We start from the raw sequence: 15,994 nt of genomic DNA on the forward strand, positions 1-15,994 counted from the left end.
AAAATTATAAACAATATAAACTAAACAAAAAAAGACTAAAAAACAAAAAAAACTGGGCTAAAATTTCTCAGTAGAAACAGCAATATTATGTCATCAAGTCCGTTCCTCCAAGTTGGAAAGTCATTGAAAGGGGATCTAAGCACTGCTGCTGAAGCTGCTGTTTTTTCTGATCCAGACCCCATGATTCTTCAACCCCTTCTGTTGAATGTCCATCGCCGATTCTTTCCTCCTCACAGATGGACCGAGAGACCACCCCCCAGCACCAAACCCTCCATCACAAGGGACTAGAGCAATGCACCATCCCCTCTGCACCAGGTGTCCCTCACACAGGCACATGTGTGCGTGGGTACACAGACAGGCACTTCCCTTCACAACTCCCTGGTCCATTCTTCTATCTTCACCATCCACTCCCCTTCTTTTGGCACTTTCCCTTGCAACCGTAGGAGAGGCAACACCTGCCCCTTTCACCTCTTCCCTTCCCACCATCCAGGCACCCAAACAGTCCTTCCAGCTGAAGCAGTGATCACTTGCACTACTTCCAATCCAGTGGATTACATTGTGTTCACAGTCTGAACTACATTGCAGTAGTCAAACACAGATTGGGCGATGGTCTTGGGCGATGACCTTCATTCAATCCATAGGGAGACTCCAAGCCCCCTATTGTCTGCCACTTGAACTTCCCGTCCGTCTCCCACACTATATACGTGGCCTCCTGTGCTGTTATAACAATGCTCAACATGAGCCCGAGGAGCTTTCAAACTCTATGTAGAATTCTACATTTTCAGGTAACTTGCTTTCTGCGTCCATGTCAGTTGTGCTGGGAGTCCTCAATCTGAGATATTGGCCGTTTTCTCTCTCCACTGGAGAAGCCTGACCTGCTGAGCACATCCCACACCCTTACACTGCACATACTCATACATTTTGCTTGTATGCTTTCTCCAATTGCCTTTAGCCACAGCTTTTGTTCCTTTTCTCTCCAACTGCACCATTAACCAAATGGTCTCTACAATTTATCCCCATGGCAACCCCAGCCTCACCCTGTCACATATTCACTTTACCCTATCCATCCCTTCCTTCACTGCAAATTAAAACTAACTTGTTTTCTCCCTTTTCCCGATTCTGACCAAGGGTTTTCTCCCTGAAACAACAATCCTGTTTCTCTTCACAGAGAAGACTCTTCACTGCTGAGTGTTGCCAGCAATTTTTGTTTTCGTTTCAGATCTCCAGCATCTGCAGTGTTTCTCCCCCCAACATGGAACCTTCTGAAACTATTTCACCCAATCCAGAGACAGACACATTGTAAGACCCCTAAATCTATTATTCTCCTTGTCCAAATATTTATCCCATTCCTATTCAAGAAGTTTTTTTGAATTTCTTTGTATGCAGCTCACTGTCAAAAGTCAGTTTTCCCCACCTCTCCTTCTGTAGGTCACCTTAAATCTGCAGGTGTTTGGTTACTAACCTCCTCCCCCAGAAAGACCAGGGGTCACAGTCGCAGAATAAGGAATAATCCACGTAGGACTGAGTAGAGGAGGAAATTTTTTCACTCAGAGCAGTGCATCTCCAACTCAAGAGTTTCAGGCTGCCACCGAGTCACCTCAAAACAGATCGTTGATTACCAAATATCAAGGAAACGGATTTGGGGATATGGCAGGAAAATGGTGGAGGTAGATCAGCCATGGTCTTGCTGACTGGTGGAGGTTTCAATGACTAGATGAGCATCACTTCACCACTGGTAGCCAAGCTTCAGAACTCCCTCTCTCCAAGAGGCTTCTTATCTGCCCCAATTTTTGCCTCTACAGGTCAGTATTAAATTTTGTTGATTTTGCTCCTTTTTGGACATTTTTCTGCTACAACAGCTTGTGTTTCCCAATTTTGCATATGTCTTTCAAATCCTCTCTTAATTATGGGATCATAAAGACATACAACACCAAAGGGGCCATTTGGCTCATTGTGTGGTGCCGGCCAACAAAGAACCACCCAGCTAATCCATAGACCTGCAGCTCATGGCTCTTGAAGTACATTTTAACCATGTGGGATTCTCCTGCCAGCATCCCTCCAGACAGCAAGTTCCAGACCCCATCACCCTCAAGGCAAAAATAATTTCCTCACCTCCCCTTTAATCTTTCCACCAATTACATTAAAATCTCTTCCCCTGTTTTTTGACCCCTCTACCTAAGGGAACAAAGTCCTTCCCATTTATTGCATCCAAACCCCTTATGATTTTATACATCAGGTCTCCCTGCAGCCTCTTACTCCAAAGAAGAGAACTCTTAATCTTTCCCCAGTGATTATTTTCTGGTCTTGACAACATCCTTATGTCTTTTCACCCAGTCCAGTGCAAATTACATCCTTCCTGCGATCTGGCACCCAGACCTGACACTACTCATGCTGTGGTCTATCATTGTACACAATTCCAGTATAACCCTCTGTGCCACATCTAAAGGAAAATATCCCAAATGCCTTTTAAATCACCTTATAAACATTGGCTGCTACCTTTAGAATGCATGTTCACAGATCTCTAAAGATCTCTACTCCAAGGAGAACAATCCTGGCTTCTCCACTTCTAACTGCACCCTCTCCAAAGCCTTGACATCCTTGCCAAATGTGTTGATTGCAAAACTGGCTGCAACACAAATTGTCTCTCACACACAGGAGGACATCCACAGACACATATGAACAGAGGGACAACCAGAAAGTCTTACACAGTCCCACAGAGGCAGTCACACACATGGACAGTGACGGACATGCACACAGACAGATGGACACAATCACAAAACTCGGGCAGACAGGTGACCCGTGATACGCAGATGCACATTTGGCACAGACATGCTGGGCTGAAGGTCCCATTCCTGTACTATACTGTTCTATGTTCCAAAAGAATCCCATTGAACAAAATCCCATCCAATCCCTCCTATTGATTCTCATGCTGATGGATCAGCGCCTCTACTCATGGAATCCCAACCAACACTGCAGTAGGAATGTCAGTCCCAACAGGCTACATGCAATCTGTTTGCACTTGATGTGCAAAACTGCTGATCAAATTAAAAATAATTAATAATCCAGTTTTAATTATGAGTCACAGCATAGTTGACGCATGTGTTGTCATTCTGAAACTGCAGAGTATTCAAGAAATCTCAGGACCTTGTGTAAAAAAATAACTTATTTAGCAAAGATCTATCTCATGCTTTTGTTTATGTTGAATTACAGAATGATATTTTTATCTTTCACCTGGTAGAAATCCTGATCCAAGCACAAAATATCTTGGGCAATAAATTACACACTTGTCATGTTAACAGGTGACTGACCCAAATTCCTTGCACAAGGGTTGCTTCAGATCAGCTCCAGCTCAATCACTCTCCAGTTTCAGTCCTACACATGGAGTCAGTGGTAGTTTGTTGGCAAGTTAACATTGAATGGAACATAGATGTACAAGCAGTGCTTGAAAAGATGTCAGCTACCTGCAGTTAGGTGACCTGACTCACCTTGTATGCCTTTTAGGTAGAACAGTTTGAGGAGAGCACAAGAGTTCTCCATGCTCTGGAGAACATTTATACTTAAAACACACCATCACACTGCCCTGTGGGAGCTTGCTGTGTATAAATTTCCCTACATTAGTGGTTGTGATATTCATTGCTTGAAAATAGCTTTAGAACATCCAGAGGTCATAATAGGTACTATATAAACGCATGTATTATAATTGACATTGCCTGCTGACACTAGTGCATGTGGGGTTGGGCAGAGGGCAGCACTTTGTAGAAGGTAGTGCTGCTACCTCATGGCTCCAGAGGCCCTGGTTTGATCCTGACCTTGGGTGCTGTTAGTGTGGAGTTTGCATGTTCTCCCATGTTCTAAAGATGTACAGGTTGGTAGCTGTTAATTGTCTCTGTAGGAGAGTGGCAAGAATCAGATTTACTATCACTGATAGGACATGAAATTTGTCATTTTGCAGCAGTACAGTGCAAAGACAAAATTACAGAAATAGTGCAAAAAAAACAAGGTGGTGTTCATGGACCATTCAGATACTGATGGTAGAGGGGGAAGAAGCTGTTCCTGAATCATTGAGCGAGTCTTCAGGCTCCTGTACTTTTCTGATGGTAGTAACAAGAAGAGGGCATGTCCTGGATGGTGAGGGTCCTTAGGGATGGATGCCACCTTCTTGAAGATGTCCGATGGTGGGGAGGGTTGTGCCTGTGATGGAGCTGGCTGAGTCTACAACCCTCCACAGCCTCTTGCGATCCTGTGCAGTGGAGCCTCCATACCAGGGGTGATGCAACCAGTTGGAATGCTCTCCACTGTAGAAATTTGTAAGAATCTTTGGTGACATACTGAATCTCCTCAAGCTATTAAATAGAGCTGCTGGCATGCCTTCATGATCACATCAGTGTGTTGGGCTCAGGACAGATCCTGTGATTGGGGGAGTTAATGGGGATGAGAGAGAATGAGTTACAGGGAAATAAGGGAATGGATTGATGGGAATGTTCTGAGTGCTAGTACAGACTCAATGGACTGAATGGCCTCAATCTATGTATGTCATATGGAATAGAAGGTGAATGGATCAGCAGTCACTTGTACAGCCAAGGACTACCCTGTGTCAACTTGGAGTCAGGTACAAGCTCTTACAAGCAGGAGCAGGCCTTGCAAAGTAACCTCAGCACCACTTTCCCGCACTAATGTCACATCCCTCTATTCCCTAGAAGCTGTGGCTCAGCATTCTAGAATATACTCAAGCTTACCCTGATTTTCAGATCCCTCCAAACTCTTCCCCCCTCCCAGTCTCTGTAAACCCCTCAATCCTGAGATCTCTGTACTCAAACCTCTTGGTCATCTTCTAATTTAGTTGCTGCTGCTGCTGGTGGCTCATGCTGTGGCCTGCAACCTAGAACAGTACAGCACAGGAACAGGCCCTTTGGCCCACAATGTCTGTGCTGAACACTATGCCAAATTAAACTAAATCACTTCTGCCTGTACATGATCCATGTGTTTATCTAAAAGCTTTTTAAACACCACTATTGTATCTGATTTCTACTCTGGGACAAGGACCATCTACAATTCTTAGAATTTTAAAACATCTCTCAGGTCTCCCCTCAGCCTCTGACACTCCAGAAAAAATAATCCAAGTCTGTCCAACCTCTCCTTATAGCTCATTCCCTAAACCCCTCTGCCACTCTCCCCTCCCTCAAGATACTCTGAAGCCACCTCACTGTCCAGGCTTCTGGTCACCTGCCCAAATATCTACCCATGTAGTGCAGTTAAATGCTGCCTGGCTCTGCTCCCATGAAGTGCTGTGTGATGTGACATGTTTACAGCGAGCTGCTGTGTTTAATGCTCACTCGCAAAGATTGCAGCTTTTGTCCAAAGTGTTATTCTAAGAAAGATCCAAACCAAGTGTTTAATATTTCCTCCTCTTTCAGACCCATGGTGCATCTCCTCCACCACCACTCCATTTAAGGTTTAAGTTTGCATCACTGATGAATTGGACACTTGTCCACTCACTCCCTGTAGGTCTGATCCAATTGGATTATTTTGCTGCACAACATTATGGCTCCTGAATCACTTTGACTTCACACTGAGAGGTGCCAGCGAATCTCAGTGCTGCTGCCACTGCTGGCTCACTGGAACTGTGCAGAAATGAGGCACAATAAACAAGGACCAACATGGGCAGCAAAAATATTGATACCAAAATATCAACAGCATTATACAGCAGCTTGAACACAAGTCACTGCACTAAATGTAACATTCACACTGCCACTGATACTGAGCTACAGTGAATGAGGCAACAAAAGATTCTGGAGGAAATCAGTGGGTCAGGCAGCATCTGTGGAGGGAAATGTTTCATGTCAAGACCTTTCATCTGGGCTGAAAGAGAAGATGGCCGGTATAAAGAGGTGGAGGGAAGGGGTGGAGCAAGAGCTGGCAGGTGGATCCAGGTGAGGGGTGATAGGCAGATGGTGGGGGGGGGGGGGTAGGTCGAAGGAGAGAGTGGGAATGGCGACAAGAGGCTGGGAGGTGATAGGTGGAGGTGATGGAATCTAATGGGAAATGGAGCATGGAACCGAGTGAGGGAGGTGGGGAGGGCAGATGGGAATGGCCCAGTCTCTGCTCTCCCAGTGTCCACAACGGCAGTCAGGGTCCACATCCATCATGTGGAGAGGATTCCCATATTTAAAGGGGCACATTGCCCGAGACAGGCAAGTGCTCCAGACACCTGCCAGAAGACTTCTTCCAAAATTTACATTTGCCATATTGCTGGTGTGGCCAAGGTTAGGGGAATGGGATTGGGAGGTTAAGGATATGACACTCCCTTAGTTTTGGGAATTCAATATCTTCAAGATATGATCTGGCCAGAGCACTCAAGGTTGAACTTGATTTTGGCTGCCCAATCCTGCTGCGACTCTTCAGCTCAACATCCAATGGGCTTCACTGATTGGAAGTGTCAATGCCACCTGTGCAATACCTTATCCATTTCATCCTCCCCTTCCAATGCTTCATGACACATGTAACCAACAGCCAACGTTCTTGTATATATTTAGTGCTTGCATCAAGAGGATATATCCAGTGAGTAACACCATCTTCTGAGTGCAAAGGTCCTGGGTTAAAGTCCCACTCCAGAGACAAACCCACTGACTGACACTCCCCACGTGGGACTGAGAAGATGCTACACTGCCAAGGGTACCATTTTCAGATGATAAATGTATAACCAAGACCCATCTGTCGTGTTACTCAAGGGAGTTGGCAGCTTCCTGGAGGTGCCCTGGCCAACATTTATCCCCAGCCTGGTGCTTTCAGTGGAACTGGTTGTCTGGTCATTGCTGCTTAAGGGATCTTTGCTGTGTGTAAACTGCTCACATCAGTGACTGCACCTCAAGGTAAACTGCTGTGGAAGTTATTTGTAAGACCTCTTCAAAACCAGAGGCAGTGAAAGGTGCAATGTAAATACAAACTCTTAAGGCTAAACATCACATTTCTCACTAACAGCTCAAAGTCTCTCACATATAATGAAACCGTTTGGAGTCCAGTGATTGTTTGTGGGCTTGGGATGATTTAACTACTTCCAATAATCTCCAGTCAAGAGCACAACTCTTAAGTTCCTTCAAGATGAAAACTTCCCAGACTGCATTGTCAAAGCCTCATCTCCAGACATTGAAGAAATTCCCCTCTCTCCACCCAATGAAACTGGATCAAAACAAAATAATCCAGAATCAACTGATAGCACAGATCTAAAAAAAGTCCCTACAAAGACCAAAGGAATGAATCCTGGATTTCAGAGACAGGATATGTTGAGCATTTGGCAAATTACATTGGTGGGCCTGCACTGGGCTCCACTCCCTCCTGCCGTGAAACCACTCAGTGGTTGAGTGATGTTATCCTGCTGATAACAGAAAGGACTGTGATCACCTCCATAACTGAGAGTCAGTACTGAGGGAGCTGCAAGGACAGGAGGGTGGTCCCAGTAACTTTAGGAAATTAGATGTCTTGTGGCCACACAGGTGTGTCACAGGTGACTCAATGTGAAAGATCCCACAGCACTACTGAGGGAGACCAGTGTTCTGGGGGCATTGTTCAAGGAATATCACTTAAACAGATTAGCTGCTCATTATGACATTGTGGGAGCTTGCTGTATGCAAACCAGCCACTGCATTTCCTCCATTATAATGACTACCCTCCATTTAAAGCATTTTGAGGTCCCGGATTGGGGAAAGGCACCAAGCAGATGCAAAATCTTTCAATGCCGATTACTGAGGTACTGCATGCAAATGGCTAATCAAATCTTCACGTTTACTGACCTACAATACATAAGCAGCAACAAACCCCAAAATCCAGCTGACGAGTGACAAGTAGTTACCAGTACAGAGGCAGAAAGCGCAAACTTCTGGACAGCAAAATTTTTGTCAGCTTCTATCAATTGCCTGAATTCCATTTGAAATAAAACCCCTTTAAATTCCAGTTCAGGATGCAGTAAGTCACATCTTTCAGTGTTTCACAACTCAAGTTGTGCTATTAAAGCAATGCACTGTTTCAGATGGAATTAATGGAATCAGTGATCCAAGTAACGCACTGACACTGAGATAACATGAGGATTGGATTAACAGTTTAGGCAATGACCAAGTGAAGTCAGAAACTTGGGGGGGGGGGGGGGGGGGGGGGGTTGGAGATATGACTGTTGGGGGGGAAGGGGCTGACAGATTATTCCACTGAAGAGATTTTCCATTCTCAGGATGCTTGCTGCATTCCAGGGGGTTCAATTGCAGAATCAGGAATTTACAAATCCCAAAACTGCAAGGGAGATTGAGAATCTGTACACACCTCATGGTATTTCTTCCAGGTTCCATGGGGCTCCTTGTGGTTTGCAGTGAGAAGGGGTAGGGGTTAGTTACAAAGAGGGAAGAGTTAATGAAGGCTAGAGAGTAACCTTGACCTCAATGATTAGAGTTGCATGGAGGATGCACTCTGCTCAGTCCTGAAGAATTGAATGTGGCACTCAAAAAACCCCCTCTCAAAACCCAAACAGAAAATGTTCTGGATGTGATTGGAAGAGCAAAGTGAAATATCGCAGCAGGCTGTGAACCTGCAGAAACCATTTCCAGGTAAGTGCAATGACTGTTTCATAGCCAAGGTTACTGCTCTTCTGTCCTGCTACAGAGTGATGCATTCTGGTTTCAATACCCACAACTGTCCACCGTTAACACATCCTGCCAGCTGTGGTTCAGAGGATGGTGCTCACACTTTCTGCTCTGCAGGTTCAATTCCTGCTCAAGCACAAATATCTGGGTTGGTGTTCCAGTGGAGAATTGAGAGTGCTGCACAGTTAGAAACAGGTGAGATGCAATATGCCTATAACATGCTGGTTAAGTTAATAGACCAACCAGAGTTTAGGACCATTGATTCAGAGATCAATGGCTTGAATTTTCTCCTACAGCACTCCAGACAACTGGGAATTTTAATTCAAGGATGTTAAATTCAAGCCAAAAATCACAAAATTAACCAGATTGTTATAAACACCCAATCTGGTTCACTGGTGTCCATCTCAGGAGAGGCACCCTGACCCAGTCTGGGACTCTGGTCCCTCCAATACGATTAATTACTTTCTCAGTCAGGGGCAACAAGGGATGGTCACCACATGTCCCATCCACTCTTGGAAGCTCTGATGGTACTATTTCCAGGAAAGGCAGCAGAGACAATATTTTCTATAATGTATCTGGCAGTTTCCCCAGTCACTAACACTGATGTCAACATTTTAAATTCCAGATTTAACCAAGTGAATTTATTCCTAACTGCCAAGAAGGGATTTATACTTTTATGGATCTGTAGTCCAATAACACAAGTACAAAGGTAGAAAAGCTCTTTGGAGATTGAGGGGAAAGGAGATGAAATAAATCACTGAGCTGTTTTGGCACAGGACAGACTCACACCATCGCTGTTCTGAGACTGAAGTGATTTGAGACAATGAGGGAACACCCCATCCCCCACCAACACCCTCCCAACCCCATCCCCCACAAACACCCTCTCCACACCCCCCCCCCCCCCAAATCACCTACTTGTACACCTACCCTTGCGTACAGCATGGGTTGTACAGAGTGCAGTGAATGACCTTAAGGGGTACTTGCTGACTTGTCAAAAATGACAAACCTGGAACAATTGTACACATCCAAATAATTTGTTTTAAACTTTAAATGCAAGGCAATCACATTAGAAAACAGAACAAGTGTTCAGTAATTATCTCCATTTTTCCACTGTGGGTTCAGGGGTGGGGGGGGGGGGCACCGAAATTTACAATTATACAAAACCAATAATAATGATAAAACAGTGAGGGTTTTAATTGCTCAGATGTCAGTTCAGCCACTGTCAATTTCCCCACAAGAATAGTTGCAATTAATGAATGTGTTCCTTAAACACTTCAAGGAGTCTGCAAACTGCTGAACATTGAGCAAAGACTTGCATTTAGGTAGCATCTCAATCTCAGTTTAGAATAGTCAATGAATCTAGGATATGTGGCAGAAAGCTTGTGTATAGGATGACCCCCACATGCACTTACAGTACAAGATTACACCTAAATCACATTTTTAGTGAAACATTGGCCAGAATATCAGAGAACTCCCAGGTTCTTCTTTGAAATAACATCACAAGATCCTTCATAGCCACACAAGTAGTAGGGACATGTGAAAAGCAACACCTCAGACAGTGCTCATCCTATGTGTTTGTGCTGGAATACCTGAAGTGGAATCTGGACCCACAAACATCTGATTCAGAGCCCACAGCCAATGCTGAGAGAATGTCAACTTTCAGTCCTTGGAAGAACAATTGGACAACTTCATGAAGGAGAACCATGTGTGTGGGGAGGGTAAAGTTATTAGATAAGTTCCAAGAGGAAAAAAAAATCAATGTATACCCATAATCTCCTTGAACTCATCTGGTTGCCTTGTGATATTGTAAAGGACTGGACCATCCACAGCAGTTGTAATCTCAATCTGCCCATTATATAGAACAGTACAGCACAGGCCCTTCAGCTCACCATGTCTGCACTGAACCCAATGTTGAATTAAACCAAATCTCTTCTGCCTGCTCATGACCCATTCCCTGAATATTTCAGATGTCCATCTAAAAGCCTCTTAAATGCCACTATCGCATCCGCTTCCAATGATACACTATTGTATGATCTTGGTCCCCCACCCTAAAATTTATCAGAGTGCTTTTGTCAGCTCATGAAGCTTCTAAGAAGCATCAAAGTTTGACAACAGCCACATTAGGGTAGGTGTCTGAATACAAACTAAGGTGGAGGGGTGTCAGGAGGGGGAGGTAACCTGAGCTCAAGCAGCTGAAGGCACAGCCACCAATGGTGCAGCAATTAAAGTCAGCATCAGTCTGGATGTCAGGAATACAGGAAAGAGTTGCAGACACAAGAGACTGCAGCTGCTGGAATCTGGAGTAACAGATGCTGGAGGAACAGCGGGTCAGGCAGCATCCGTGGAGGGAAATGGACAGTCGACGTTTTAGGTAGAGACCCTTCATCTGAACAAAGATAAGGGGAGATGGTATAAAATGTGAAGGGGCGGGCAAGAGCCAGAAGGCAACAGGTGGATTCAGGAGAGAGGGGTGATAGGCAGATGGGGGAGGGAGAGTGGAGATGGTGCCAGAAACCAGAGGTGAGAGGGGGAAGTGACAAAAGGGCAGAAGATGAAGGAATCTGATAGGAAAGGGAGCATGGAACAGAGGGAGGGCAGTGGGGGACCAGAACTTCCATTTCCCTCCATAGATGCTGCCTGACTCAGTTTCTCCAGGGAACAGAGATAGGCAGGAGAGGCTTACAGATGGAGGGAGGACACCATGGGGGTCTGAACACAAGGGGATGGAGCTTTAAGTGAAGGTTTTTGCTAGAGCGAACACAAGGTTGATGAGCGAATGGAGCTTGGTGACATAGAAGCCTTGCTCCCATGTCTCCAGCAGCTTAGGTTGGGCAGGGGTCTCAGCCTCAACAATAACTGCACTCTCCCCCAACCCAGGCTGACTGGTGAGGGAACAATCTTCCATAATTGCTGTGACTGAGGTCCCTGGCTGCTTTTTCAGTAAACACACCCCCAGGAATGAAGCTCAGCCCAGGAACATTAATTCACCTGTAACATCTGGGAAGACAGAGGCTCCCTGGCATAGGAAGATCTGTGCAATTCTGTCGGATTAGGGCTCTGGGCTGAGGTCAGGAAGCCCTTCTTTCAAGCACAGGGAAGCTGGATTCTATAGTTCTCTCCCAAAACAAGGTTGATGTTCAGTGTTGACTGAGAATTTCAAAACTGAGATTGACAGTATTCTGATAAACCATCCTCAGCCTAAAACATTAATTCTGTTTCTCCCCTCCACAGATGCTGCCTGAGCATTTCAATATTTTCTATTTTTATTTCAGATTTCCATTGACACTATTTTTGTAATGTTACCATTGGTTACAGCAGCAAGATGGAGTTATTCACTGAGTAGCCACTGAATACAAGAACAGGCTTGATGGGCTGAATGGTCTCCTGTACTGAAGATTCTTAGATTGTATGCTGCATTTTTTTCCTATTTCGAATTGGTTTGACTTCTACTCCAGCAGTGCATTTACTCAGTGAGCCAACACTGTTGTTAATATATAGCTGGAGCAATGGTTAGCTAACACCCAACACAAGTGCCCAGGTCATTCTCAGCCAACCTTCTCTGGTTTTGCCCCCATTCTGTGCCACTGCCAAAGTTTCTAAGTGGCTATTGTTAACATGAATGAGATAGTCAATTGGCCACTTTCTCTGGAATTGCCTCATCCACAGTAAATAACACAATGGACAGTTATTGATCAACATTTACTGATGACACAGATTGTTAATTAGTAATTCACGTAAACAGTTTAAAAACCACTCATAGCTAAAGTGATTGGCAAAATGGCAGCAGATGGATTTTGACACAGAACTGATGTGTGTGAAAATCCAAGCTTTACTTAGATGGTGAAAGGATTAAAAACAGTGGAGTCCAAAGTAATTTAAATTACAGATTCTCACAGCACAGAAACATTCTTTGGTCCATCACCTGTGTGACCAAACGCCCAGTTACACTAATCCCATTTTATTCTTCCCAGATTAACCCTAACTCTGCAGATTCTACCACACCCCCCCCCCCAAAGAGGCAATTTACAGTGGCCAGTTGAACTAAAATGAATGGAATTTACTGATGAAGGTCTACTCTGCTTCTACATTGCAATCACCCTTGAGCAGTATCCATTGTCTGGTGGGACAGATCCTTCATCCAGCCCTGCCTCCCTCCTTCACTCAGCTTTACCACCTATGTAACTTCATGCAGCTCTCAGTTGCCCTCTGCAGCCTCCAACTGTAGAACTCGTCCTCCTTGTAATCTCCTCCCAACCCTTCCCTGCTCAGTAACCTCTAGCCCACCCTCCCTCTTACCTCCAACTCCCACACCCTCCTATCACCAATACCTCCACCCAGACCTACACCCCTCCATAATCTGTGCTCCTGGCAACATTGAAAGCCAAGTCGTCAGCTACCAAGCCCCTAGGCTCAGGAATTTTCCTTAGAAACCTCTGCCTCCTTTAATACGTCCCTTAAAATTCACCTCCGTGATCAGGCTAACACGTTCAGCTGGTGTCCTGGGTCATTAATCCAGAGGTAAATTCGAATCCTACTGTGGCAGCAAAGGAATTTACATTCAATACATTAAATAAAGCTGGAATTTAGAAGCCACAAAACCACCGGGTATTTGTACCCGTCTAGTTCACTGATGTTCTTCAGAGAAGGGAACCCGTGTGTGACGCCAGACCCAAGTGATTAAGCATTTTTTTAAAAATTCAGATACAGGAACCTCAAAATAAACGAGAAGATGCTGGAAAACGGCAGCATCAAAGAGAGGAACAGTGTCAGTTCAGAACTGACGGAAGGTCATTGCCCGAAACGTTGACTCTTTCTCCACATACGCTGCCCGACCTAATGAGTGTTTCCAGTATTTTCTCTGTACCTGGCTGACAATCTCTTCCTCGGTGTGGGATGAACAACGAATTCTGGCCTCAGACTCCCGCGCCCCGTGAATGACTAAACGTGTTAAAAAAAGGAAAGCGGCTGCGTTAATGTTCCACCATTGTCACGATGTTAGGTTTTGCTTCCCAAATCGGCTGTGAAGCGCCTCGGGACACGTTACCGGGGCAGGACGCCGGGTGTAGAGGGCTGTGGGCAGGGGTACATTGGTACATCTGCCGCACCGCACTTAGTGTACAACTGCGGCTTCGATTAGTGTCACCTCCCGGTACCAGGAGCGGGGGTTACTCCAGCCCCGGTAAAGCACGGCGTCAGCCGCACCAACCCGTCCCACTCATTGCAGAACGCGACTGGAGCCGGACCGGCGAGCCATCCCCATCTCTGCCACCAAAGTTAACTCGCAGTTTGCACACATTTGTTTGAGAAACAGACAGGCTGGGAAGCGGGAGCAGATGAACTGGTGTGGAGAGGAATCTGCATTAACACACCTCCAGCGCTAAATCTGGCTGGTCCAACATCAAACGCTGCATCTCAATTAGCCCGTGGAAGGAAACCTCAATTCAATTCCCCTTGTCTTCCGTTCTGTAGAATCCAGATCACCGTATGGACAAAGCTCCGCCCGGGTTTGCCCAACTGATCCCAATCTCTCTCTGCTCCCTCGTACTAACCACCAGAGCTGCCGGCGGATGAGACCCCTTCAAACGGCGCACAGTCCACGGGCAAAGAGAGAGGGAATCACACACCGTAGGCCACGCAGTCCGTACAACCGGCAATGGAACCGCTCCCTCCCCACAGCACTGAGCCAGCAACACTCCCCGTCTCGGACAAACCCCGCTGGAGTGAGAGCCAACAGTTCAACTGAGAAGTTAAAGCACGTTTCTACCGGCGCGGAGGGGACCGGTGCCTCTGCCGTTCACGGGCTGGCAGCTCAGGAGAACCGCTTGGGCGGTGTGTCCACGTCCACGCACTCCCGGCCGCAGATGGCCCCTGCGCTTCATCTGTCTACCTGCACTGCACGTTGTAACATTCAGCTGGGGTGTTCCTCAATGATCCGCCTGACAGGCAGACAAAAGCCCCGCGCTGTACCCCGGTGCGTGTGACAATGATCACCCGTCATAAAACGGCAGCAACACTCCCGCCCGTAGACTGAACGCGAGGTGCCCGGTGCCCACTGACCTGAATGGTGCAAGGGTACTCGGAATCGTCCAGCAGCCTGACGGTGCAGTCGAACTCGCGGTCCAGGTTCCTGACGCTGCCGCTTCGCAGCCGGCTCAGCATCTTTTAGCTGTTGGAGGCGGCGGCGAAGCCGGAGAAAGGCAGCCGCTCGGCCTGGTGCTCGGCTGGTTCGCCGCCCGCTCGCTGCCTGCCCGCCTGCCTCCCTCGGCCGGGGTTCAGAGCACGGCCGGGGTGCTGGGTGCCGCGGTGTGGCTGCGCTCCGGGTACCGCCGCTGCCCGCTCATCGCCGCGGCCCCGCAACCAAAGTATCCGCCGCCACAAAAGTATCCGACAACCCTCGAGGGGCGGGGCCTCGCCGCGGCTGACCGGCGGCCGGCTCCTGCAATAAACGCCGGGAGTCCGTCAGAGTGGCGTGGGTTCTCGCCAATAGCTGCTGGGGAACGGGGAGGCGGACCTAAACCTCAGCCAATAGGCGGCCGGAGGGGGCGGGTCGGAGGAGAATTGGCCAGGGCAAGGGGAGTGTGTTCATTGGAGACGGAGGGTCGCAGGCGGGTTTGGAGGCAAACTCGTGCGGGACATTTTTTAATGGATTTTTATTTGCAATGCAAAAAAATAATTTGCCAGGATTTTAACTTAGTCTTTGCATTTTATTGCATTGCATTTTTGTCCGCTTGTTCTGCATTTCCCATTCTACCTGCTGCCCTCGCAAATGCTGCATAATAATGGCTCCGTCAGCGACCGGGTTTAATTTGTTCTCTCCGTGTGTCTGCAGCGCCTCTGCACAGCCCCTGGTTGCCGTTCTGCATAAATCTGCCTTTATTATCGAGCAGGTCGGCTGGGAGGGAGCGGGGCAAGGTGGCATTCAGCCACAACGCTGGAACAGCTCCCGTTCTCTGGAGCAGTGTCGGGGGATGTTACAGCGAAGGGGACGCGGGAGAGAACCCCCCACCCGAAGAAATCACAGGCAAGCGGCGAATGCAGAGAGACAAAGGGTCCCTCCAGTCCAAACACCGCTCCAGACCATAACGAATACAAGCCGCAGCAGGCAATTCGGTCCCTGTGTGTCTGCGCTGCCATTCGATAAGACCCTGGCTCATCCTTTTATACCGTAACCCCACATCCTTTATTATTCCACAAGTTCTTCATCTCTGGTTTAACACAGTCGGTGACTGCAGATCCACAGCCTCTTGGGGGGGGGGGGGAGAGAATTCCAAAGGTCCACCACCTCCAGGTGAAGGAATTCCTTTTCACCTCCGTCCTCAAAGGCTGACCCCCCCGCCAAAGGCTGACCCCCCCCCCCCCCACTGTTGAGA

The 15,994-nt window shown here is 47.0% G+C and overlaps 1 protein-coding gene across 2 annotated transcripts in view; it reads right to left on the minus strand.

Moving 5' to 3' along the window:
* The window catches only part of LOC127583995 (FERM domain-containing protein 5-like), a 138,203-nt gene extending 123,193 nt beyond the window's left edge, over positions 1–15,010 (minus strand). The window contains exon 1 of one of the 2 annotated variants that reach the window (XM_052040474.1): positions 14,682–15,010. In XM_052040474.1, the coding sequence (XP_051896434.1) occupies positions 14,682–14,783 (102 nt within the window). In that variant the 5' untranslated portion in view covers positions 14,784–15,010. The remainder of the gene's footprint in view (positions 1–14,681) is intronic. The other variant, XM_052040475.1, reaches the window with a different exon arrangement.
* Positions 15,011–15,994: the final 984 nt, after the last annotated feature.

Source organism: Pristis pectinata, chromosome 28 (assembly GCF_009764475.1).
Source record: "Pristis pectinata isolate sPriPec2 chromosome 28, sPriPec2.1.pri, whole genome shotgun sequence".
Taxonomy (NCBI): Eukaryota; Metazoa; Chordata; class Chondrichthyes; order Rhinopristiformes; family Pristidae; genus Pristis; species Pristis pectinata.